Source organism: Alternaria triticimaculans, assembly GCF_023758025.1.
Source record: "Alternaria triticimaculans strain BMP 0046 chromosome Unknown scaffold_20, whole genome shotgun sequence".
Lineage (NCBI taxonomy): Eukaryota > Fungi > Ascomycota > Dothideomycetes > Pleosporales > Pleosporaceae > Alternaria > Alternaria triticimaculans.
In genome coordinates, this window is record NW_026055977.1 from 161,032 (window position 1) to 186,953 (window position 25,922).

Here is a 25,922-nt window from a genome sequence, read left to right on the forward strand (position 1 = left end):
ACAGGGAAGCTACGCAGGCACAACGCCCAACGGGAACGGAGTTCGAATCCCCTTTCCTCGGTACTGCTTCGCCCCTACTGCAAGACAGACGAGGTGCTGGTCATTCGAAATCCACTATCAGCTCGCCATACCTCTCATCCTCCATCCTCCTTCACCCCCGTTACCTCCTTCACTCCCCTCAACTCCTGTTATCCACCTCCCCGTTGTAGCTGTCACAATGGCCGCCTTCAGAGAGTTACAAGCACTCGAGACATCGGATGGGACCAATCACGACTTCATGCTCGCCGCAGGTGTGGACGACGACAACAACAACAGTGACGACGGTTTCTTCGAAGAGTTCGACCATCTCGGCCACACACCCCATGAACGTCACGATTCCAACGGACTTACAAATACCCAATGGGCGGAGCAGCTGCGAAACCTGAGCAGCTCTATTGTTCAGCCTGGATCGTACACTCGACGACGCTTCGTCTCGACATGGGGTACAAGGTTTGACGAGTTCAAGAAGGACATTCTAGGGCATAAGTAGGTTTCATTCTACCAATGGTTTTATTTGTGGGCTGTGCTAACAATTATACCAGTAACTCCAAGGTCTTCGTTTTGAACGAGCTCGAGCAATTCATACTATATTACTTTCGCCGATACCAGCCGAAGCCAGCCTGCACGGACAGTGACGACGAAGAGGCCAACGAACAAGGCGACATCGTTGAAGAAGCGCCCATCGATTCGAAGCCGCGAGTGAAATGGTCGTACAATACACTTAAAGAAGTGATGACAGCCGTCACACAGCGAGCCAGCTTCAGATGGAACGACTTCAAGCTCACCACACGTCAAGAAATGCGAGCAAAAGGTGCTATCGAACGGACGCTCAACGACAGCTATGCATCCAAACAAGAGTGCGTCTCCCGCGATCAGGCTCTAGGAGTGTACTTCGTCCGTCGGATGTCGCGAGGCTTGATCCAGCATGCTCTCGACGGCCACTTACCTTCCTGGAATACTGCTGTGTTGTTCACCTTAGCTATCGTCGTACAAGCCGCCCTCAATTGTCGCTTGGGAGACATACTGGCCGCCAACAATGCAGAAGAGTGGCCCAAGGAACAAACACCTTCGCTCACGTACGATGACGTGAAGTTGGTACTTAAAGGGGGCACTTCAATCGAAGACATCAAGGGCGAATGGACAATCAGGAATGCCAAAGGCAGCTTCGATCACTCTGGATATTTGCTCGCAACTTCCATTCCTCGAGCAGGATAGCTCAGCCAGACTGCTACATGATCTCACGCGCAACGTGCTGGTATCCGCAAAACCGCATGTCTTCGTCTTGATGAGCTGTGTCGAAATGTCTGTAAGCGGCGAGTTGCTTGTAGTCCCCAAAAGGATCTTGCTCCTCGTCAAACCAGTCAACGCCGCAGCGAAGCTTGGCACTCGCGCGCTGATTGGGAAGGCAGTAGTGATACGTACCACTGCGTCTGTCGCCACGACCCCGAGCTTCAATGTCATCCGTCAATCTCACGCAGTGTTCTTGGAAGGAGCTGGACGCGCCAGCGATGTCGAGATTGCTGGCTCCTTCAGCCACTTCTGGAACGCCTGTCTGCGAATGTTCATCGGCTCCGTGAACCGATTGGGTCCGGCGATATTTGGTCAGAACAACGAGCACCCGTTCGCGAAGCAGCTCGCTTTGTCAACTCTCCTTCGATGGGCTGCGGCAGGCCTCGAGATGAATGAACTCAACCAGACATCTCGATTCAAGAACTCAGCGCTGCTAGAAAAGTGTGCCCTTGCGAACAATATGCCATAGCTTCAGGCAGTAGCGGGGTCTTTCGATGACACTCTCTCTGCTGGATACGCCACAATCAACAAGGCTATATGGGGAATTGACAGCAACCTCATGTTCCTGAACGCGCAGGATACGACATCAATCAAGGATGTCAGTGGCTCTTCCTACTCCCTCGAGACTACCGCCGCGGTCATGAAGGATGCCGCCGACCACACGAACACATGGAGGGCGATTCCCATACCATCATCAGTCCGAAGAGCTAAGCCAGACTACTACATGATCTCGAGCGCAGCGTACTAGAATATGTGGAAGTGCATGTCTTCGTCTTTGACAGTTATTTTTGGGAATTCGGGAAGCGGTGACTTGCTTGTAGTTCTCAAAAGGAACCTGCTCCTTGTAGATCTGGCGGATTATCCACGTACAAAGTAGCGGAACGGGCTCCACGTAAAATGAGCTAGACGACTACATGATTTCTCTGGCCACTCGTTTCAAGCTTTCAGATTGGATGTTCCTGTCTCGCATGGGTATTGGTAGCAGGGTGTGAGAGGTAGCGCGACAGTTAAATACATAAAGAGCAAATGACGAAGCCATAATGGCTCTTAATTCATGTTCCACATGCCGCACACAACGGAAGAACGGAGGTGCGTCTTCATTCACAACAAGACATGTATGCAAAAACTACATCCATGACTCCTTATACTTCTAGCACGGAAAGTCATGTCTACGGCAATCACGCCTGGGGCTTCTCAAACTCACACTACATGAGTGCATGTCTGCGGCAAATATGTCGGGTATCCGCAAGACTTTCGAGAACCTGAAGCTTCGCTATGTACTCAAATAGAGACATATATCCGATAACTACATCTGTAAGCCCCTAAACTCAAAGGACAAAATAGCTTGTCTACGGCAACCATGTTTGGGACTTCTCATACTCGCCCCACTTGAGCCCATGTTTGCGGCAAAGATGTCGGTGTCCAGGACACTTTTATAGGACTGGATTTTTGATTATCACGCCCTTCCTAACCCCCCACCAACATCAAACATCTGCTTAAACACAGTGTTAAACAGCATACCAGGTCCTATCTTCATCGGCACAGCAACCTCCTTCAACTTCCCCAACACATCTCCTTCCTTCTCCTTCACCGGCTCTCCCCCTACCATCATCTCCACTGACCCCGTCTCTCCACCACCATATCCCCATCCCATCCTATACCAATACTCCGGCCAAGAATGCCCATTCCCGTCTTCCAGCCCCGTTTTCTCCACGATATGGCTTGCACCTGGTGAAATACCCAGAACCTGTACTCGCGAGCCTGAACTACTCAGGTAATACAGCATCTGTGCAGTATAGTGCTGCATAACCATCTCATCCAGTGCAGCAAAGTCGACGGCGTCGGGCTCACGATCTGGAACGAAGTTGGCGCGGGTGTAGTGGATATCTGGTGGGGATAGGAGGCGGAGGTGTTTTAGATGGGGGTGTGCGGCGATATGAGTCTGGAGAAGTTGTTAATTTTCGTTATCAGAGTTGTGGTGATATAAAAGGGTTGCTTACCAGAAGAGTCTTCTGGTCGAATATCATGTCGGAGCCGGGTCGGTCTGGCATTGGATAAGAGAGTGGGTTGGGGTCTCGAATCGGGTGGAGGGATTGGCGTGGGAAGTGTACGGCGAGGCCTTCAAGATAGGGGAGTGATTTCAGTAGTTTTTCCAGATCCTTCGGGGGGTAGAAGGGTACGCGGTCTGTGATCTGGCCGTCTATGCCGAGTTGGCGGAGGGAGGTGTGGCGGGAGATACAGGATATATCGACCATGCGTCCGTCTGCCATGTCGAGCCAAAGCTTTTCCAGGCTGTTGAAGGATTTGAGGAGTGCTTCGACAGCTCGTATGGTGTATTCTAGTGGAGAAGAATTCCGAGCCATCGTAATGTTCAACTTAGTGAGGTTACAAACGGGCGCAAGTACTGTCATGAGATCGACGATGCTCTCGCAACCCACAAGCTGAAGACATCTGAGTTTGGATAAGTCGATGTTGCCCTGCATTAGAGCTGCAGCCCTTCGCCCTAAGACCACCTGCCCCAGGCTCATCCGTGATAACTTGAGTTGAGGAGGCGCACTGCCACTTTCAGACGGCCCTCCAAAGACGGCCCAGTCTGGTCGTGCCTCTGGGCGGTCAGGATACGCCATTAGACTGAGGCAATCAGGACGTGTCACAATCCTGAGTTCTTTGAGATTCGGAGCGCTGCGCACGAGTAGTCCAGCCGCCTTGCATTGTTCGCTACCCATGTCATCGGGCATCACGGTGAGCGACTCGATACTTGCAAGTCGAGAGGATATCCACGATTCGTGAGCTCCGTGTGCGTAGCTTACGTTGGCAGTATCAAGCCCCAAATTGAAAAGAACATCGAGCCGCTTTATCTTCGTCTGGTTCTGCAGCAGATGAAACATCATTCCTGTGGACAAATTGACTTCACCGGCTAGAGCGCATAATGCCCCCTTGGGAAGTTCGTTGACGATTGTCATGAGCATTATCTCCGTTGAGTAGTCGCATGCGTCGTACAGCTTCTCGGTACCGCTGCGGGCGATGTAAAGGCTCTTTACGTGGGGTATGACGCCGTTCCCGGGCTCGAGGAGTGTGTTCAGCATTTCTGGGGTGACATTGTCCGACACTATTGTAAGGTTCGAAAAAGACATTGGCGTGATGATGTCTCGCCATTCGTGGTTGACGAGACGAACGGCTGCATTGGTGGCTTTGTCGCGTATGGAGGCGAAGATGTTGGCTTTCATCTCCACTGGCAGGCTTGAGAAGCTAGATGCGCCTGATAATTCGGCCATCTTGAATGAGTTGACAGTCGGTGTGTGGTCATCGGTTTCAACGAGGCGGTTGAGGTGACTGGGCCGCGTTTATTGCTAGTGGAGCGCCACAAGGTTCGGCTTCAAGGGGGATCGTGAGGCACCAGGCAGAGGCAAAAGTGAAAGGCCCTTGAGGCGCTGACTCAAAGCATGAAGTACCCACTTACACACAGTACTAGCAGTGTCATCCATAACGATCAAGCAAGCAGCGAGCTCTTGTGTTAACAATACTTCTCTTTTTGAGAGAACCTAATTGGGAAGATATATATAGATTTTAGAAGTCAAAAGTTGCTTGTCCATGTTGCGTTACTGCACTCAGAATTAGAAGAGGATGTTATAAGATAGTCGCACCGCTGCGTCTTTGTTGCTTGTACAACTCACACACAACTACCTAGGTAGCAAGCAGCGACACAATCAAATATGATGTATGCAAATGTGTAGATATACTATCTAAAGAACTCGGAAGAACAACGCGACGGTATGCTGCAGTCTGCCGCAAGCATATCATCGCGTCACTCTACTCGATTCGACGAACAATCGCCCTTTCTGGTCTTTTCTCTCTCACCTTGGCTACTCTTATCGTACAAAATGCATCTTGTTCACTTCAACCTCCTTGTACTTGTTGGCAAGCTCTCTTTGGAGACAGAATTATCCTTCTCAACCCTCTCATGCTCATATCTCTTTGAGGATAGCAGACTTCATCTTTCCAGCATTGTTATGCCCATCTCTCTGTGCCGACAGAAGTACTCCCCACTTCCACATCTGCATCTTCCATCGACTGCAACTGCATCTCGCTCCTCATATATACCCCTCTTTTCTTATCCTCCCTCCTCCTTCTTTCTCTAAACCCCCCCATGCAAATCACCAACCGCCCCATCAACACCATCACAAACTCCAGAGCATCCATCAAACTCATCAAAATAATCATATCCATCGCACTGAACCCGTCCTATACCTCGCCATCAATGACGACACCCAGATTAATAGTGTCGCACTGATTGGTATAGTCTCCTGCTCTTTCTCGCTGGGGGATACCCTATCGGCACTGTCCCGCTAATCGTCTCGTGAGCGTCTTTGTTTTCGAGACTACATCGCTTCGTATCCTCGTGTCATATACACGAGCCTCGCGAATGCAGTCTCAAAATCTAGTCGGATTTGCGACGTCGATCTTTGTTGCGCTCATGTCGTTGTCGTTCTCGCTCCTGTTGTTGCCCTCATCGTCGTCCTCGTCCTCGTTCCCGTAGTTCCCATCGACCTCGCCAGAAGCTATCGCCTATCCGCCCTTGACTTAGACGGGCTCCTGCTCGCTCGCGATCTCTCCGGTGCCTTTGCCGGAGACTTGACCGTCTTCTTTGCCGGCGACTTTGTCGACTTGACGGGAGACTTGCCCCTTCCATTCGCCTTCTCTGCATCTGTCTCTTTCTCCTCCTTCATCGGCGACGCCGCCATCTTACTCAACACGTTCTCGTTGAGAGATCCGACGGGTTTCCCGGCATTGCGCGTGCGCCTGTTGTTGGGTGCCTGCGGTGGAGCCGGGGGCGCGAGACTAGCGGTGGTGGATACGTTTGTTGCGTCGGTGTTGGGGGCTGTGGTATTGTTGTTATTTGGGCCTGCTGGCTCGGTCGACGCGGGATGTGCTTCCGGTGGAGCATCGTCGTTCTCGGCTGGAACCTGGGATGGACTGCTGACTTCGGTCGTCTCGTTTCCTCCGCGAGACGCACCCACGACGTTCTCTGTCACCAACTCGTCCAGAGTCGGAGTCTGCTCATCACCAAGGTCTACCTTCGTCCTCTGCACTTTTGATGACAACGATCTAGGTGGCATCTGCGACGACGGAGGCGGCTCTTCACCGTCATCTTCTGTGAAGAGCCGCTTCGTAGCCGGGGTAAAAACGATAGCGGGCTTGCCATTAACGACAATCGGAGTCATGTTCTCCAAAGCCAGAGTCTGCTCATCGCCAAGGTCCTCCTTAGTCCTCGGGACCTGAGATGGCTTAGGTGAACCTTCTTCGTCGTCGACGTTGATCTTCCGCTTGGTAGTTGGAGTCAGCTCGATGGCGGGGATGTCGATATCGGGGATTTCGATGCCGGAGATATCGGTGGTAGCCTGAGGCGGCTGCTCGTTTGGACTCGGCGAAGGCATGGCATAGAGATCGTCGTTGCTGTGGTCGCTTTCATCGATGATGGTATCGCCGTCAATAACGAGAGTATCGCCATGAGTGTTGGTCTCGCCCTGTTCTGCGTCTTGCTCGGGAAGAGCTGCTACCTCAGCGCCAACTTCGTCGCCCAAGCCGTATGTGAAAGTGCCTGAGTTGTCCGCGTCACCCTCAAAAGAACTCCAGAAGTCTTCGATATCAGAAGCGTCACCATCGTCTTCTCCCTGTTCTTCTTGGCCTGGTTCTTGTACGGCGAACTTGAATGCCGGCCCACCACCGGGCGTGAGTAAGTTTCCGACGGGAAGCTCTGTGTTCTCGCCGCTAAGCCGAAGCTGCTTGACCGGTCTGGGTGTCTCTGCCTCATCATCAGACTTCCGCTTCAACGCATCTAAACCTTCGATGTATGCTGGGAGTGTGATTGTCCTAGCATTCCAGTCTGCGGTGAGTTTCTTGTGGTCCTTTGGCGTCGAGGTATCGGGAGTGGTTGTGGGGCCTGATAATGCCGTGGGAATGGGTGTTGATGGGCTTGTGAGTCCGGCGACGGAGACGAGACGTGGCTGAGTATCGATAGGATGGTTGGAAGAGATCGCGCTCGGTGGGTTCTGCGTCTCAGATGGAGTGAGCGACTTCGCCGCGGGCGCAGCCATCTCTGTAGCTTTCGCACCGTCGATCTCCGACTCCAGCTTCTTGACCTCCGTCTCCAATGCCTCGCGACGAGTACCATCCTTCTTCAGCTGCTCTTTGAGCTCTTCATTCTCGTCATTAAGAGCGGTCTGCACAGCATCTTTGATCTGCTTCGCCTCCGCAGCAATGCCTTCCCACTCCTTGACCTGCTCCTTGAGCGCGGCGACTTCCCGACTATGCTGTAGTCGCACCTCGTGGAAGTCTCTCTCCATCGAAGCTGCATCGGCTCTGCCCTTCTCTTCTTCTTCTCGAGACGCTGCTAACTGCATACTAAGAGATGCGGCGTTGGCTTCTGCCTCATCCTTCTCTTCTTGGACTCTTCCCACGAGTTCTTTCACCTGGGCCAAGCCAGATCCAGCGGTTTTAATGGCTTTGTTCGCACAACCCAATTGCTCCTTGACTGAGAGGAGTTCCACGTTAACCGTCTGCGTTTCTTGTCGTGCAGCTTCCAGCTCGGCCTTCAGGGAAGCCACTTGAGCTTCAACCGCCTCCATCTCTTCCGATACTGCCTGAGGCTCTTGACCATGAGAAGCTAGTAGCGAAGCGACTCTGGCTTTAGCCCCATCGGCCTCTTTTCGCACCAGCCGTAGCTGCTCGTCCTTGGATTCAGCTTCCATCTTGGCGTCTACAGCCTCTTGCCGCGCCGCCCGAAGTTGATGCCCCATATCCTCCAGTGCATCTCGCTTTGGAGTTGATGAGTTGTGAGACGAGGTGGACATTCTACTCGGGTGCGCAGGCTTGCTCGTAGACTGCTGGAGCTCTTTGACCTGCGCGTTGCTGCGTCTCAGGCGCTCGGTCGCGTCCTTGAGTGCCTCCTGTAGTTTGCGGACCACGTCTGGTGTTTGTGTAGGCTCTTCGCGCACAGGTGTCGCAAAGTCTGGTACCTCGTCGACCTGTGTAGTCCGACGCGCTCGATCAGACCTCGCCTTCTCCCTCATCTCATGTTCCTTCTGCTGCTTCTTCGCAACTTCCAGCTCTTTCCGTAGACCAACATTCGTCTTAAGCTTAATATGAAGCCAGTTAATAACGCGCCATGTGATAGCCTTCCATGTGTTATGGTCGACTCCTGGTGGAGTCCTTGCGCCTTTCCAGATTCTCATCACACTTACAGTGCCCCGAACAGTCATGACGGAGTACAATGCGTATTCGAGAGCGCGATATTCGAGTGCGGAATTGGCCTTGTTCATGATAGTGTAGCCGGCGCTTACGATCCTGAACAGAGTTGGCGAGACGATAGAGTTCATTTTTGCGGCTGTGTTGTTGGAGGTGGCGGAAGCGATGACTGTTGATGTTGTGTTTGCGGTCTTCTTGATGGTGTTTGTCGCGGTCCTGGCGCCGGTCGCGAAGTTGGTACTGACGCCTTGCAGGAGATCGGATGTCTCTGGCGCAGTATTCAAAGGGGTAGTAGATGGATATTTCCTCGCTACTTGTCACAGCGCTGATGGGTATGTTAGTGATCGTGTGAGTGGGATGATGAGGCGGGGGCTGGACTTACGCTGATAGCGTGACTGCGGTAGAGACCTTGTCACGCAGGTGTTCGCTTGTTCGGTCGCGGTGTATTTCCTTCGGGCTGTTTCTCTGAACTTCGGCGTCTTCGTTCTCACGGTGGTCGCGAATGGATGCGGGAGTGCGCGTCGTGGCGTCGTCGCGGTGTCGTCGCAGTGGGCTGAGAATATCCAAGGTAGAGGGGTAAACAAGACCGCGACTCAATGAATGCAAGGAAACAGAAAAACTCTTGTTTACACTCGCTAAGTCGTAATAGTGTGGGCTGACGTAACGGAAAAGTCACGTTGTTGGAAGTTTTAGTCTTTCACTGATGCGATCGGGAGCCAAACAAAGGAACAAAGAGATAAGGAGACAGTCGTAGCTGGATTCGAGAAGACACACGGAGTAATGGAAAGATGCCGCTTGTACATATGCCTTTGGCAGAAATGATATCTAGGGGGGAAGATACGTACTAGATGTAACAACCGAACCTCGGGGTTGCCCACCAAGTTCCCCCAAACTCGCCCTTCAGAGCCCCGTTCGACGCCGCACGAGGCGCGCGCATCAGGACTTCCGTCTGAGCCATCATCATAAGCTCAACAATTGCCATCAAAGACCTCACTTGCTCTTCTGACCCCACCACGACTCCGCCTCCGCCGCTTTCCACTCATCATACTCTCCCGCCGCACGCTCAATCACAGCCTGCTCAGCAGCCGCCTGCCACGTCTTGGCCAAATGACCGTTCTTGAGATCTTCCTGGAACTTGGCGACATCGGTACGGAAGCAGTTGTTTGCCAGCGTGAAGGCTGAAGGCCGTGTGTCTTCTGTGTTGCCGGCGCTGATCTTGGCGAGCAGAGCTTGGTGCGTGGTATTCTCGGGGAGCATGGAGATGAGTGTAGTTTGCTGCTCTGCGCTGAGGCTGGTCCAGGCTGGTCCTTCAAGAAGCATGTGCTGCGATGTGTGAGCTCTTTAACGTTTGGGTGGTGAGTGGATTGAGACTAAGACTTACGTAGATGTCTGCTTTGACTAGGCGGCTGGAGGAGTTGGTCGTGATGTAGATTGGATCGAATACTTTGCTTGGTCCCTTCTTTGTCGGGACAGCCTTGGGAGTGGGCTTTTCCTCAAACTCCTCGAACCGCTCTGGTGCTTTGCGGTTGCGCGAGGGGCGTGAGCTGGGTGTTGCTGCGGGCGCAGGCTTCTTGGCTGCTGCTTTCTTCGGAGCCGGCTTTTTAGGCGCAGGCTTCTTTGGAGCAGGCGTCTTCTTTTTCGTAGTCTTGGCTTTTGTTGCTGAGCTTGTACTCCTGGCTGCGCGTTTGGGAGGCGGTGTACCGAAGGCGGGCTCTTCGTCGTCATCATCAACTTCTTCGTGAGACCTCTTCGGGCTCTGCTTGGATGCGCGTTTAGCGCCCATGTTGGATGTCGGCATAGTAGTAGATGCAGGTGCCAGCGCCTGCTGAGGTAGGGATGGAGACTCGATCGATGGCATGATGGACGAGTCGTTTTCTGTTGTTGAGATAGCAGAATCTGGGACTTGGCTCGGCAGACTTGAGGGGATGGGTGAGACCTGCTCAGATGGAGAAGAGGGCGGTGAAGATAGAGGTGAGGAGTCTGGGTCAGAGTGGTGCATCTTGGCTCGTTTATTTGGTGTTGTTAGAGGTGGTGCGGTAGTTTGCTCTGATTTTGGTGCGGGCGGAACAGGTGTCGGTTGATGGTCGTGTGGAGAGGTGAGTCGGGTGGCGGACGAAGGTCTATGGTTGTCAATCGAAGCTGAGGGAGACGACGTATGGGTTGCCAATCCGCGTTGAGCTTTCTATTGTCGGACGGTGGATACAGGCGAACAATAAGCTAATGAACCAAGCGACAGTCACATGTGAAAAGAAGAATGTCGGCGCGCGAAGTGAATGTGGAGGTCGTATTGAGCAGTTGCACAATGGTAGTCACGCGCTTGGCAGACAAGTGGTGAAGACGTCGCGTGGTAGGTATTGAAGAACGGAACGCACCTCACTGGTAACGACATCTTGTCGTTCAGGCTGGATACAGAAAGTTGACGATGGGTTTGATAAGCAGTCTTTTTGCAAGACGCCGTGAGTGCCAGCGACTACCTGTGTGGGCTGAGGTGAACGGCAGCTGGCAGAAAACCGGTGTGGTGTCGTTTGTGTTGAGGCAGTAGCTATCGCGATGCGCGAGGCTGATCTGCCAATGGCCAAAGTCGCGTTCCACTGAGAAGCTCGCAGCAGAAAGTCACTTGGATCAAGGCTGAAAGCGCGTCTGCCACTCGATGCATAGATTGAAGGTGTTGAAGGGTGACGCGAGGACAGCAGCTCGGCTCCGCATGGTGGCTGGGGCGTTGAGTTGAGGTTGTACCAGATGTTCCGTCACAGGTATACCGATATCAATCCAGACAGTCTATCTGACCTCGTTATTCCGATTAAAGCGTCTGTAGAGTCACGAATGACGGGGCATTGAAGGGTCACGGCATGCTGGTTGTTCGGTGATGGCCGTTGGCGCGTCCGTGCGCTTTCCCGCGCGACCTTTCCGCATCGTCATCTTTGCGATCTGGTATCATCAGTCCGACACGTATCCCCTACCACGCGACTATACATCCTCGGGCCTAACTTTGCGCTCGTCATAATATCTGGCGACGTTGTACACTCACCAGCTGTAATTCTCCGCACCCTCAACCGCCGCCATGATCAAACACACCATAATATCGCGGCTCGATGGTCAGTAACTCAGCAATATTGAAGGCTGCACACGTGCTGATACATGTCTAGGCCTTCACTTGGTAGCCTCGGTCGATAATAACCAGGTAACGGCGCCTCTCGAGCTGTTCACGTAGCCTGAACATGGGACTCACATTTCCCAGAACGATGCCGAGTTCAACGAGGCCACGAACAAAGTAAAGATGTTACAGCGACGCCTAAACCGTAACGCCGAACAACAAGCAAGCATAGAGAGCGGAAACTACACATTCCAGTATGCGCATTGCCCCTGCCTTTACGTGCAGAGAAGCATCCTCGATCACATGCTAACGCAGCCACCAGCTACATAATCGAAGGCGACCTCTGCTTCCTCTGCATATGCGACCGCTCCTACCCGCGCAAACTCGCCTTCACATACCTCTCCGACCTCCAACGCGAATTCACCACCACATACCAACCGCAACAGTACCTCTCACCCGCATGCCGACCGTACGAGTTCGTCGGGTTCGATAACTTCATTCAGAGCACAAAGAAGACATACCAAGATTCAAGGGCGACACAGAATCTAGACAAGTTGAACGATGAGCTGAAGGACGTTACAAAGGTCATGACGAAGAACATTGAGGATCTGCTGTATCGAGGAGACAGTCTGGAGAGAATGGGCGATATCTCGAGTCGGTTAAGGGAGGACAGTAGGAAGTACAAGAAGGCTGCTGTGCGCATCAACTGGGAGTTGTTGTTGAAGCAGGTAAGTAACGGGCAGACACACGTCTTGGCAGTGGACTTGGAATGCTAACGATGCGCAGTACGGACCTATCGGCGGACTGGCCTTCATCATCATCGTCTTCATCTGGTGGAGATTCTTTTAGACACGGGCAGTGAGTCGGCACTCGGCATGTACCAAGGAGGGCATTCAGGCACCGTCGGCGTTAGAGGCGCATACATTGCCGGAAAAACGGCGAAAGATACACAACAATACCCAAGCTCCAGCTTTTCGTATACAAGTCTTCATACAATACAACCCTGGTTCCACGGTGTGAATGATTGCGCTATCGAGAAGACAAGGATACCCTCCCAAGCCTCTAGCTCTGATTGGCTGGAAGCATATCGTGAGCACTACATACCTCGCTAATCCTTCACACCATGTCTGCCCCACTCCACACTACCAATTTCGTTTTGCACCTTTTTCCTTTTGCCAGTCCAGCACACTTCGACGGATATTGCAGTGGACGACGACGGTGGACTGGACGTATACGGACTACACTATGCCATCGGGCAATACGACGCACACCATGTGAACACCGCACCAAACCCGGACGCACGTGCCGGTATCAACACTATGACGGAATGATCAGATATGAGGGGGGTGTCTTGTAAGAGGAAGGAGAGGGAATATGGAGCTACAGGATAAATCCGGAGCTTCGGACCAAGTACACCTCCCACAATAACCGCCTCCTCTCCGTCTGGATAAGAACAATGCAGCCACTTGGCGTCAATATCGCTGTGGGTTGGAGGAGGCACGGGTAGAAAGACTGTCAAGATACGATGGAAAGATCGGGTCAAGAGGAATACATGCCTACTTTGAGCAAAGAGAGTGGAGATGTGGCCGTATTTCGGGGGATTCTATGGATGAGGCATGCCGCCGTTCCCATATCCATTCACATCCGTGACGACCTACCTTCGGAGTTCCGGTGCCCAAGGACCCCGGGCCATAGCCTTTGTCGTGCGGGATAGCTTCATCGGGATAATTGCGCAGTAGACTTCCACGTCTGGGAACTACTACGTTGGATTGCATGACTGCCATTGAGGGAGGAAGGCGCATTCGGAGTGCGCGATAAACTTGCTAGTACTGGTCGTTCTTGCCTGTTTCCCTGTTCCGAATACGTCGACCTAGGAAAAGGCCAAACGCCCTAGAGCCTACACCAGCGTTAGGTCGCCTACTTTGCAGGTTTTTAAGCAGACCTGTTGGCATTCTTCCTTCCCATCGACGCATCACTGACACAATCCCTCCAACGAGCTTTCCAAACATCACCAACACCAAAATGACTAAACCGCAACTCGTCCTCATCCCTGGCGCCTGGCACACACCCTCCGCCTTCTCTCTTCTTACTACCGAGCTGCACGCTCTTGGGTACACAACGCATGCGCGTCAACTCGCCTCCGTTGGCAGCATCACACCTACCACCGACCTCTCAGCCGACATTGCAATCGTCCACTCCATGATCAACTCCGCCATCGGCGACTCCGGCAACGACGTCGTCGTACTAGCCCACAGCTGGGGTGGCATCGTCGCCAGCAGCGCGTTGGTCGGCTTCGGCAAGACTGAACGAGAAACGGCAGGGAAAAGAGGCGGAGTGGTGAGATGTGGATACATCGCTGCCAGCATGCTACCCGAAGGCATCAGCCTAATGGACTCGGTAAACCACACCTTCCCTCCTTGGACTCAAATTTCCGGACCTTACATCCACGCTCTCGACCCACATGTCTTTTACTCCGACCTTCCTCTCGCCGAGCAGGCATACTGGTTTTCGCAAATCCAACCGCATTTGCTGGCGAGCGCTTATGCGAAGACGACGGGGGCGGCGTGGAGGCGGATTCCTAGTGCTTATTTGGTTTGCGAGGAGGATAAGAGTATGCCGGTCATTGCGCAGGATAGGATGATTGAGATGGCAAGGGCGGAAGGTGGGGAGGTGCAGGTGACTAGATTGGGGTGTGGGCATAGTCCTTTTCTGAGTCGTGTGCAAGAGACGGTGGAGTGGGTTAGGAGGGTCGCTGGGGAGGAGATTTGAAGAGGTGGAATACGGGAGGGGTCAGGTTTTCACACAAAGTCCGGGTTTTGGAGCTCAGCCGTCGGTTTGCGGTGTCTTGCAGCCATTTCCACGCTTATTCTTCCCCGATCTGTAAGCAACTGTCCCGTACACGTCGGTATCGACTGTCAAGCCTTTGAACGAGGAGCGCATGCGACGACCGAGACAACAACCCCAACGAACAATTCACGGAACCAGCAGGCTCCCGCCTACGTGTGGCCAACGATTGGCTTAGGCTATATCCTCAATCTTCCGGCTAAGCCGTTCGTTTTGACCACACGTCGGCCGATGATTTGCGTATGATTGATGATTGAGTCAGTGATCTATGTCCAAAGCACCGCGTATTTACATCGAGCGAAATCGCGATGCTTCGGGCATAGATCATTGACACATTCATGCGAAATCATGATCTGTGTATGTCCGTTAATCTCATGGACACTTCTTCTCCACCATACCGTGAAGCCTGGTATGGTGGAGAAGAAGCGTCCATGAGATCAACGAACATTAACAGTCGACCTGGCCGATAATCGTCCTACGGAATGCGCACACAGAAAGGTCGTCTACCACACTCTCCACGCATCAGAACAGGCTTACCAGCCATCCCAAAATCTCCACGCGCGCCATTCATCCCGCAACCGCAGAATCGAGCATTCTAACGGGCGCACAACTTCTCGTATCAGAATTCCTCCCCTCCCCCATTCTTGTAAATTATATCAGTGGAAATACTGTATGGTAGGATATCCATCAATGCTGAATAGATGACTATCCTAGCATTCAGTATTTCCACTAACATAATCCCCAAGACCAGGGTACGCAGTGCGAGTAGACCGCACACCTTTCACACCTTAATCATCACCCCAATCTTTTAGACTTTGTCAGTTGTAGATTACTATAGCAGCCTTCAACTTACGAAATCTTAAAGATTGGCGTAATGTCAGTCAGAGGTAAGCCAGGACAAAGGAGGAATTCTGATTTGATCTGCTATGATACGTCTCTTGGACTTGATTCAATTTAGAATCTTCGGAGCGAGGTATCAATGCGGATCGATTTAGAATCTCTGTTTCGTCCTGGCTGCCTCCACGGGAGTTGTGATGGCGTACGGTACGGCAAGGATTGTGCGATTTGCTGTTGGCTGCTTTTCAGGGCTGAGGTATGGGTTTGGGTGGATACACGATACTATATACCACGCGATGGTGCTAATTTCATTCGTTGGCAGGATCGCGTGCTATATAGTATCGTGTGTTTACCCAAATTTATGGTTTCGGTGTATTGGAGGAAAGGTGGATGAGTGGATGAGTGGATGAGTGGATGAGTGGATGAGTGGATGAGTGGATGAGTGGATGAGTGGATGCATGGGTTGTAGGACATCGGGGTTGGGTGCAAGATGTCGAGAGGGGGAAATAATCGCAACAACGCTTTTCTGTTCCAGAGACTTGCAAAATTATGAGGAGTTGTGGGGATTATGTGAGGCTGACAAGTTGCGCGATATTTTGAGGGGTTTCCGACGTGGAGGAATTATTCTCGTGGTCTGGTGTGCAGAGTCAAATGTGCAAAACTGCGTTCACAATTCTCAACTCAGTTTACAATCTCATTGAGAAGCGTGATTTAGACGATGGAAAGAATCTAAAATACTGGACTACTTCAGAAAGGGACCGATGAGCTTATGTTGATGACGATAGTTTTCGATGTCAGGCTCAGCAAGAATGCCGATCAGAGGTTGGGGTCTCTTCGCATCACCGATGGATCACATGTAGAGTAGACTTGATATGAGCTTCATCGTGTAAGATCGATACCTGAACGATGGCAAAAGTTTATATTGATATCTTGTGCCTAGTGAACCGACCTGCTATCAAGCCTCGATACCTGTGTCGCAACAACGACTACCACGTATGAAGCCCTCCTCGCAGCGCTCCAAGCGACAACATCCCGTTCATCGTCGATCCGCTCAAGGCAACACATCCAATGTCTCGATGACAGCGAATCTCTCTCTCGACTCATCCTCCAACGGCGCGTTACCCGGTCTGTCAACGACAACAGCATAGACACCCGCATCCATCGCCGCTTCAGCTTCTGTTCAAATCACAAAACATGTTAGTCACTGTACATGGAGTGTGCATATGGAGCTAGCCACGTGCGATGGAGAAGATGTATCGATGTGAAACATGGTGGGGTCGCGTGATGGGAAAGACTTATGTGGAACGAGACACGCGGATGTGGACGAGAGGGGCAGTAGGCTCTAGACGAGAATATGCGGCGTGACGAAGGACGTGTGATGGTGGGATGATAGGTAAGTAACGAGTTCGGAAAGCGAGACAAAGAGTGGGTTGAAGATGCGGTGGTGGGGTGCAGATGTAAGGGCGGTGAGAAGGCGGTGGTGTGTTGTTTCAAATCACCATTCGCCGTAACAGCCTCACGAAAATACCACATACCTTTTACATTGTCAGTCAAGAAAGCGACGTTCTTGACGTCCTTGCCCAGCTCACGGCATATCTTCTCGTAGGACGTCTTTTCCATTTTCGGACCGGCGTTCACCGTGTCGTAGTGAGCGGCGAACAGGGGTTTAATGTCCCGCGTATTCGGACCGTCTGTGACGTAGGTAAAGAACTGGAGCTGAGCCTGCACGCTGCCGGAGGAGAAAATGGCCAGTGTTTTGCCGGCTGCTTTCCACTGCTCGAGTTGGGGGATTACATCGCTGAAGAGCGGGGTTTTGAGATCACCGTTGCGGAACCCGGTTGTCCATAGGTGGCCTGCGAGCAAAGGGGTTAGTTTTGCGGTGCAACTATGTGTATTGGCCGATGATTGATAAGATCGATAAAGGCAATGTGCATGTGTGGTGATGGTAGTACGCAAGCAGCGTTTAGAATGGGCTGATCGCCACGCTTGTGGTGCGATGGACGGAATGAGGTCTTGGAGCGGCGTCGAGCTGACAGGAAGAGGGTTTGGCACCCCCAAGGGTCGCTGCGACAGGCGGCGACTATCGCGATAATGCTGCCGGTGGTGACTGGCCGATCGAATCACTATTCTGTTTCGATCGAGCTAGCCGCTTTAGAGCGGCGCGGTGTCGGCGCTTGGTGTTGGCAATCATTTGGCTGGACATGGGAGGCCCGGGATGCGTCGTCCATGTTGAAACACACAATTTGTTACCCACCTTGTAGTTGCTTCAAGTACACAGCCTTGACATCGCGCCGCGTAAGGTCTTGTACGTGGGCGAGTAGCGCATCGGCGCTGCGTTTGGCGTCGTCTGGGAACGATGCGATGAGGTTTTGGAAGTCGGCATCCGACCATGAATTGCGTGCTAGTCTTGTGAGACTGTCTAGTGCATACGGGTACTGCGGCTATTGTGAGCGAGACGGCGCGAAGAGGAAACCCCACTGGCGGGCGTCGCGTGACAGATGACGGAGGTTGGAAGCGCGAGATCATCGTTGGAGTGGCAGGTGCAGGTCGGAAAAGCATCTAGAACTCAGGGGAGGCGAAAGAGGCGAGGGGAGCCATGAGTGGCTTCATCATTGCCGGGTGACACCAGGCTGGCATGGGAGGGCGGGCCGGCGTGATTCTCGACAAAGGTTGGTGGTGGTGATCACGATTCCGAATGCGGGGAAGATGCGCCTCGAGACGAACAAAAAGACAACGAGGGAAGGTGGAAGCGCTGGGAAGTGAGACGCGAGAATAGAAACATGAAGGCTTACCATGACATCTTTGACGAATGAGATGCTGGAGATAGTGCCCTCTGGCAGCAGTCAGCCTCCTGAGATGTTTAGGCCAGTCAACGCATTGGAAGGCGAAGCTGGGTGGCGCAGGCAAAAGCTGGGGTAGCGGCCGGGAGAGCGCAGCAACACAGACAAGGCAAGGTCCTGTCGGTGGCAGGCATCGCCATCGGAAAGTTGCTGACTAGACAGCTGCATGCATCGCGAGGTTGGTGCGCAGGTGGAGGCTGATTGCAGTCGTTCTCGACTAGCCATGCGGGACTCGAGAATGGCAAGCGACTTACCAATGTCGAGCAACACTACCTCTGCTTGGCTCCAGCGCGCGGTGTCGAGGGACGCGGGCGACATTGTTTCCTTGTTGTTGTTGAGTGCAGGGCGGTGAACGGCGGTGAGAAGAAAATTTCTGCTATAGCGCCTCTATACTGCGAACTGTAGTTGTGTGTCTGGACTGGCAGCTAACTGGTGCGAGGCTTGAGGACGGGAACTTCAAAACATGGCGGTGAGGTTACCACGGCAAGTTGTGTATTATTGACATGTGTAAACAAGTTCCTTGAATATTCCTTGACGATGCCGGATGAGGCCTGACAGCCGTGAACGTGCTGTCGAGAAGAAAATTTTCAAAAGCATAGGAGTCATCGGGCATCGGGGGTTGAAGGTTGGCAGTCGCGTACAGTCACGATGGCTCTTCCCCAACGACTTCCTTGCACTGATCGTACATTCCCGTGGCAATGATCGTGATGAGGCTGGCGTTGAGGCGCACACCGTCATGCGAGCCCCAGAATATCCACACCTTCACTCGTGTTTGCGGGCGACCATGGTGAAATGGACGGGTGTTCCTGGCTAACCCGGCCATGTCGATGCTCGATGTCGCAAGATTTCCACATAGCTTCCGCAGCCGACCCACTGTACGTCCGCCTGTCACGCAAATCCTCCCGGCTCAACGCAAAAAGTTGAAAATGCTATAGGCTGGGGGAGAGTGTGTTGTCTTTGTTTCTCTACACCGCTCATGGGTAGCCCAGGGACAGGTGCAGCGAGTGGGTACAAAGAAATGGCCCGGTGCATGTTACCTGCAGTAGCCCGCCGAGTGCCTGTCTAACACGCTCTCTGGGTGGCTGTGGATGCAGGAGGCTGCAAGTTACTGCAAGCTACTGCGAGCCCTCCTTTAGGGTGCAGTGGGAAGCTTACTCCGGATCCTGCGCAGCAAGACAACAAACAGAGGATTCGAGGCGGGATGGACGCGCGAGGCTATTGCGGCGTGAGCGCATACACGGCTTTGTCTCAGGTAGAGCGGTAGCATGAACCGCGACTATGAAGCAGCGGGATGCCACCTGAGCCTGTCGGGATCATATGGCAGTCGCAATGGCACCGCATCGCGTCGCAGCATGAGCTTTCCCCAGATTTCTAATGTTTGCCGCGACCCGCCCGACCCTTGAGGCCGATGTCGAGGGACGATAGACAGTAGTCAGCCGAATAGTGTACCAAATGGCCGCGAGCTAGCGACGAAACACTTGTCATGCTGTATTGGGGCGTAGATCAGCCCCTGGATAGCACAGTACTGCGCGACGGATACACTGCGGACAATCTGAGCACACGACAGCAGGACGTCCAATGTCGGGTGCAGAGAGCGCAAGGCTCATGCGGGACAAAGTGGCAAGCATCACGAAACGAGAGATAACGGTTGCGTTGGAGCAGCTCGTGGAGGGCGGGCGCGGGCTTCTACAGGCCAGGTGGCAGTTGGGTGCTACGGTGCAACGGGCTACGATCAGCAGCGCCCTGGAGGCGGCGCTTGGGGCTAAGCCAGCATTGGCGCACGACAGCTGGTCAGGCTGGACAGGCTGGACGAGGTCTGGAAGTGCGCCCTGTCCGCGTCGGCCAGGACAATGTTTCAGCGCTCGTCATAGCTAATTTCTGCGCATTCGTCCGCCAGCACAGAGATCAGAGTGGAGCCGATGACTGTGCAAGAGATGATGCCATGGGCAGGAAGGACCCACCGGCTGCCAAAGCAGGGACGACCGACGGGGACGGGGCGCAAGTGATGGCAGGCACGACGGGTGACGACCACGGTGGAAACCGATAGAAAGTCATGGAAAGTTGGCAGGCCAGTGGCGGCGCCGGTTGGCCAGGTCTTCGTGCTGCTTTAGCACCTGATCCAATGCAAGCCACGTAGCCATCCCTAGCCAGGCCCGCTAGTCCCAAAGCACGACCCCTGCCACTGGTGGGTCCCCCGAGGGCAGCAGCTCCTGGCGCGCTGCCCTCTAATACCCAGCTGGCCGTCCTTTACCCGCTATCACCTCACCACCATCTCCCGATGCCTCCATAACACGTACCCACCTACTTTGCTCTCGTCGTTGTTCGCAAGCTCTAGCGTTGCTTCCTCATCTCCACCACAACACTCCTCACCGTCCGTTGCTGCCTTAATTACCACCGCTCCTCCCTCGCTCCTTCCGCAGCCGCAACCGCTCGCAGCTCAGACGTCAACAACGTCAACAACACCATCCCTTCCGCCCTCCGCCGACTCCCGACACACCCACGCCAACCACGCTATACACGCATCTACTCGACCATATAGCTGCCACCGCCGGGTCTGATTTGATGTGATATTGAGAGTCCGCTGCTGGCCATCCCGACATCCGTCCGACAGCTAGCTAGTCCGAGTACCCGCTCGTCCCCATCTCTCACCTCACCTCACTTCGACCCGACCGCCGCCGCAATAGCTTTCCCAGGCAGACGTTTGATGCTCTTTCGATCGAATCCAGCATAGCGAACCGCCAACTAGCATCGTCTCGACCACCTTCGACAGCCTGCTAGCTCCCTTTCCGCGTGAGCCCGTGCCATCTGACTCACGCCGTCAATAGCGTCATCCAGACACCTCCCTACTGTCTGCCTACCGACGACACCTCCACTTCCACGTGTTACGACTCTCTTCTCTTTACGCAGCGATACCTCTTCCTTTCCGGACGTCTACGACTCCATCCCTCCTCCACCCACCCCGACAGCTCGTTGACTCGAGCTATCCATACGCAATTAATACCGACAAATGAGAACCACACTCTCTTGAGCATTTCCTTGCTGTTTCCGTCGACGGACTCCTGTGCATATCACCGACGACTGCTTTCTGTTTCTCCAGCCTCCCGCTGCTGCCTTACGACATATCCGGTCCGACCTATCCCATAACCATCGGCCGCCATTACAACCATTTATTGATATCTTCCCAAGACTCCGTCACCTAAAAGTCTGATAGAGCATCGCTTTTGGGCTTTCGGCTGTCTGCCCATTGTTTATCCGCATATCGAGCTTCCCCTCTTCCTGTTCCTTTGTTTGTTCGGCTTCACCACGACAGCCACCCCGTTCCACTACACACTATTCCAATGGAGTGCATGCGCGATCACCTTCACGACGGCGTTGTGCTACATGGACGATACGAGACCATCTCCCCTCTCAACAATGGCTCCTTTGGCATGGTCTTCCAGGCCAAGGACCTCGTAACTGGCGACAATGTTGCCATCAAGGTCATCACCAAGAGCACCGCCGCCGTCAACTGCCCTTCTGCTTTCGCAGTTGATGAGCGTTCCGAGGAGCTTGGCGTTCACCTGCACCTCGGCGACCACTCCAATGTTGTCAACCTCCTCCAGTCCTTCGAGACCCAGAATCACATCTACCTGGTCCTCGAGTTCTGCTCCAATGGCGACCTGTACGAGGCCATTCGTGTTGGCAAGGGCCCTCTCGAGACCGAGCACGTGCGCGACTTCATGATGCAGCTTGTCGGTGCCGTCGAGTTCATCCACTCGAAGGGCATCTACCACCGCGACATCAAGCCCGAGAACATCTTCCTCACCCAAGATGGCTCCATGAAGCTTGGCGACTTTGGTCTTGCCACTACCGACACGTGGTCATACGAGATTGCTGTAGGCAGCGACCGCTACATGGCGCCTGAGCAGTACGACCCTGGCAACACAGGCTACTCTACCGAGAAGGCAGACATCTGGGCCATTGGCATCGTCCTCCTCAACATCCTCTTCCAGCGCAACCCCTTCGCTGTCCCATCCACTTCAGACCCTCTGTACGCCGACTTTGCTCTCGACCGTCAGAGCCTCTTCGACGTGTTCCCCAACATGTCGCAGGATACCTTTGAGGTCATCAGGCAGTGCTTGGCCATCGACCCTGAGAGGCGCGACCTCAACGCTGTCAAGGATGCCTTGGCCCGCGTCATCAGCTTCACCACCGATGACGAGAGCCTTGACGACTTCTGCACCGAGGAGCGTGACGTCGTCGCTGTCGGTGCCAACCGTGAGCCCCTCCGCACCCCCTCCATCTCGACGCCGCAACTCGAGAACAATGGTTCATTCCCATGGGCAAAGGCCTTGGCCATGTCGCCACCTCAGCAGTTCCGTCAGCTCTCAGCCATTCCTGACGACGAGATCTACGAGGACGACATGTTCCCGGGCCCTCCCTACGACGTCAAGCCTGATAGCGCCTCTGCCGTATCTTTTGTGGACTCTGGCTTAGGCTTATCTTTCAAGTCGGTTGACGTCAGCGAACCAAAGTCGATGAACTTCACTCGATCTCGGCCCGTTGCTATCTCTGGCTCGCTCCCTGCCAAGAACTTCAACAGCATGTCGTCCGTCTTCGGTAAGAAGCGCGACATGATCTCGAAGAGCTGGAGTGACCTTTGGGATGAGGAGGATGACGATGCGCAGTTCCTTGCTGAGCTTGAGAACAACTGCCACTCCTTCAGCGCTGAGAAGCCCAAGCCCAAGGCTGTTGTCTCCGAAGCCGGATCTGGCGTCTCGACCCCTCGTGGCTTATCCGAGGTGAAGAACCCTGCTACGGTCCACAACAGCAGGGATCGCTCGCCTAAGAACATCCGCTCTGCGGTTGACCACGTTAGCGCGGCGACTGGATTCGTCTTCGAGGAGCATCGCACCCCAGGACCTGCTCGCAGCCCCAAGCGCTCTGCCGCCGACAAATGGGCTGCCCTCGGTGACCGTCGACGCAGCCCTGCCGTCCAGGCCCAGCAGCAAGTTCAGCAGCAGACTCCGTCAAAGCCAATGAGGTCGCCCAAGTCCACCGAAGCTCCGAACTCCGCCCGGAAGCGGAGCAGGACTGGCACTGGCCGCCGACCGATCCACTGGGGCTCCAGTCACAACGAAAACAACAACCACCCTGTCAGCTCCTGGGAGCAGAAGGTGGACAACTGGTACAAGAGCAAAGATTGGCGCTCTCATACCGATCACGCCCAGATCACGGACGATCTGGGTGACCTTGAGTGGGTGTGGTAAGGCACTATGACCTGCCACTTGTAGTCTTGACAACTTTTCTTATCCCTTTTTTTCTTTGCTTTGATTTCGAGGAATACGTTGTTTCCAGGAAGCAAGAGTCCTACGATTCCCAATCCTCAACCCTCCACGTTCAGATTGTAGCCGTTAGAGATACCATTTCCTATCTCCTCTCCTCTCTACCTTATACCTGTACACTCCACTTCACCGACGACCTCATCATTTCGAGCTTCTATCTTGTCGCTTGGTATCTCTCCTTTGTTACTTCACGGGTGTGTTTGTGGCTAGCTTCTGGGACTCTTGCATTGTTGGCGGGTGAAAGAAACTGTTCTGATGAAGGCTTTCGTCAAACTGCAAATGCTCAAATATGAAAAGGGAAGCAAGCGGCATCTGGGATGGAGTTTATGTTTTTTTCTGTTGGCATCGAGAGGAGCCTATCTCTCCTCTTTCACAATTCGCTTCTTAGGGATGATTAGTTAGTCAAGACTCGTATCCGTCGGAGATTCCTTTAGCATTGGCACCGTTTCGCAAAAAGTCGATCGGTCGCGAAAAGGATCCGGGATTTACCCACTCATTAGTACGTCTTCTGCAACCAGTGACGATTTCCTTGAATCAAAAACCATTGCGGTAGATAGCCTACCGTTTAGGTAAATAAGCTTCTTTCTCAGATTGTATATATACCTATAGATTTAATCCCGTACGTACATTGTAATTAGACCCAACCCCATAGAACGCGCTTCTCGCGATGAAAACTAGTATCACCAAGGATCACCTATGCACCTGTTCAACGTGCAGAGAGATTGATCATTGTACACACACTCAACTCCCCGTCCCATCAATCAATCACACCATCATCCTCCCCTCCCCCGTAGCAAACCCCCCCACCAGTCCAAACTCCCCCTCCACATCCTCAAACCCCTTCCCCTCAACCACCATCTTCGCCACGGCTCTCGCGCACACCGGGATTATCCCCATCCCGCCCCCATTAAACCCACACAACATCCACTGGCCCTCCTTCACACCAGGAACACGGCCAACGTGTGGCATCCCATCGTGCGTCATAGCTTGAATCCCCGTCCAGATACTGTCTGGTTGGGCGGCGCTGTCCTGCCAGCCTAGGAAATTGGTGGACATGTAGGATGTCCAGTGGGAGTAGATGGGGGGAGGGAAGTGCCCCGTGGTGAGGGAGTCGTCGACGGTGTTGTACCATAGGGATTTGTTGTGGGGCTTGGAAGAGGAGGGGTGGGTGTAGAGCCAGGAACCGCCGCCTACGACGATGGAGCTGTCGGGGCGCGGGTTTAGGTAGTCTGTTCCTGTTGGGTGACCGGGTGATGAGGGGGCGAAGGATATGTTGTAGGTGCAAGTCAAGTGCGGGTTTATGGGACGGGAGGGGGTGTGGTGGCTGTTCATTCCTTTGTAGGGGACTATTGTGCCACGGAAGGAGGGGAGGAGGGAGGGCGTGTAGGCGTTTGTTGCGTGGATGAGGGATTTAGTGGTGAGGGTGCCGCGGGGGGTGTGGAGGGTTGTTGTCGTGCTTGCGTTGGAGGATGTAGAGGTGGTTAGGTGCGTAACCGGCGTATTCATCTGCACATTCAAAACCCCCTCCTTCCCACCATCTCCATCTCCATCTTCCCCACTCCTCCCAAACCTCCCCACCAACACCTCAAGCACCCCCGTAACCAACCTATACGGCCAAAAACTCGCCACCTCACACGAAAACGCCCCGACCGCCCCTTTCACACTAGTAACCCCCTCCACATACCTCCCCTCCACCACACTCCTGCTCTTCGTCCACTCCTCCCCCTTCTTCACCGCATCATCAAACACCCTCTTCACCTTTTCAAACTCCTCGCGGTCTTGAAAAACATCAAAGCTACGCCTGAGTTCAAACTCGCATTCTTGAGCTAACCCCTCGTCTTCAACCAGCGCTTTCAACTCGTAGATCACGCGTTGGTGGTAGTCCGCCATCTCCGTCCTCAGCGCGCTATCTCGCATACCCGCTAGCGTCGCCGTCTTAATCTTCGAGTGCCCGCCGTTGCGTGCGGTGGCGCCGCTGCAGAGGTCGCGGGCGTCGAGGAGGACGACGCGCGGCATGGGTTTTCCCGTGGAGAGGTGGCTTTTGTGGGAGGTTTGGAGGATGTGGTATAGGGTTAGTACGCCGGCCATTCCGGAGCCGATTACAGCGATGTCGCAGGTTGGGGGGAGGGAGGGGGTGCTGCGGAGGGTGGCGTAGGGATGCGGGTTTTGGAGCCAGTAGCTGGGCATTGGGTTGGGGACGGGGAGGTAGTCGTGGGGTTGTTTTTCTCCATGAGAAGAGGCGTTGGGGATGGTGCTGTGGGTTGAGGGGGGATTTGGAGTGGCAGGTACGACGACTTTTCTGAGGACCATGTTTGCGAATGGGATGGAGTTGTTGTGATGATTGGAGTAGGATGTGGCAACAACGACTGTTTATACATGCAAGATGTTGCTCAACGGCTTATTTGGGGG

The 25,922-nt window shown here is 53.7% G+C and overlaps 6 protein-coding genes across 6 annotated transcripts; 3 read left to right on the plus strand and 3 right to left on the minus strand.

Annotated features, from left to right (window-relative positions):
- Positions 1–217: 217 nt before the first annotated feature.
- Positions 218–2,077, plus strand: J4E78_009361 (uncharacterized protein; the record flags this gene model as incomplete). Its single annotated transcript, XM_049369954.1, has 4 exons — positions 218–525; positions 582–1,115; positions 1,171–1,772; positions 1,812–2,077. 4 exons carry the CDS (start codon positions 218–220, stop codon positions 2,075–2,077), a joined length of 1,710 nt encoding a protein of 569 aa, XP_049218263.1.
- A 708-nt stretch (positions 2,078–2,785) lies between these two features.
- On the minus strand, positions 2,786–4,604 carry J4E78_009362 (uncharacterized protein; the record flags this gene model as incomplete). Its single annotated transcript, XM_049369955.1, has 3 exons — positions 2,786–2,931; positions 3,070–3,271; positions 3,330–4,604. The coding sequence occupies 3 exons, from the start codon at positions 4,602–4,604 to the stop codon at positions 2,786–2,788; spliced, it is 1,623 nt and encodes a 540-aa protein (XP_049218264.1).
- A 1,284-nt stretch (positions 4,605–5,888) lies between these two features.
- Positions 5,889–10,432, minus strand: J4E78_009363 (uncharacterized protein; the record flags this gene model as incomplete). The annotated part of the gene is made up of 5 exons (XM_049369956.1): positions 5,889–8,504; positions 8,571–8,814; positions 8,957–9,127; positions 9,569–9,897; positions 9,956–10,432. 5 exons carry the CDS (start codon positions 10,430–10,432, stop codon positions 5,889–5,891), a joined length of 3,837 nt encoding a protein of 1,278 aa, XP_049218265.1.
- A 1,203-nt stretch (positions 10,433–11,635) lies between these two features.
- Positions 11,636–12,517, plus strand: J4E78_009364 (uncharacterized protein; the record flags this gene model as incomplete). Its single annotated transcript, XM_049369957.1, has 5 exons — positions 11,636–11,669; positions 11,721–11,755; positions 11,813–11,922; positions 11,991–12,396; positions 12,455–12,517. 5 exons carry the CDS (start codon positions 11,636–11,638, stop codon positions 12,515–12,517), a joined length of 648 nt encoding a protein of 215 aa, XP_049218266.1.
- A 3,883-nt stretch (positions 12,518–16,400) lies between these two features.
- Positions 16,401–18,507, minus strand: J4E78_009365 (uncharacterized protein; the record flags this gene model as incomplete). The annotated part of the gene is made up of 5 exons (XM_049369958.1): positions 16,401–16,525; positions 16,885–17,202; positions 17,604–17,784; positions 18,142–18,182; positions 18,444–18,507. 5 exons carry the CDS (start codon positions 18,505–18,507, stop codon positions 16,401–16,403), a joined length of 729 nt encoding a protein of 242 aa, XP_049218267.1.
- Positions 18,508–21,527: 3,020 nt separating this feature from the next.
- J4E78_009366 (uncharacterized protein) lies at positions 21,528–23,438 on the plus strand (the record flags this gene model as incomplete). The annotated part of the gene is made up of 1 exon (XM_049369959.1): positions 21,528–23,438. One exon carries the CDS (start codon positions 21,528–21,530, stop codon positions 23,436–23,438), a length of 1,911 nt encoding a protein of 636 aa, XP_049218268.1.
- Positions 23,439–25,922: the final 2,484 nt, after the last annotated feature.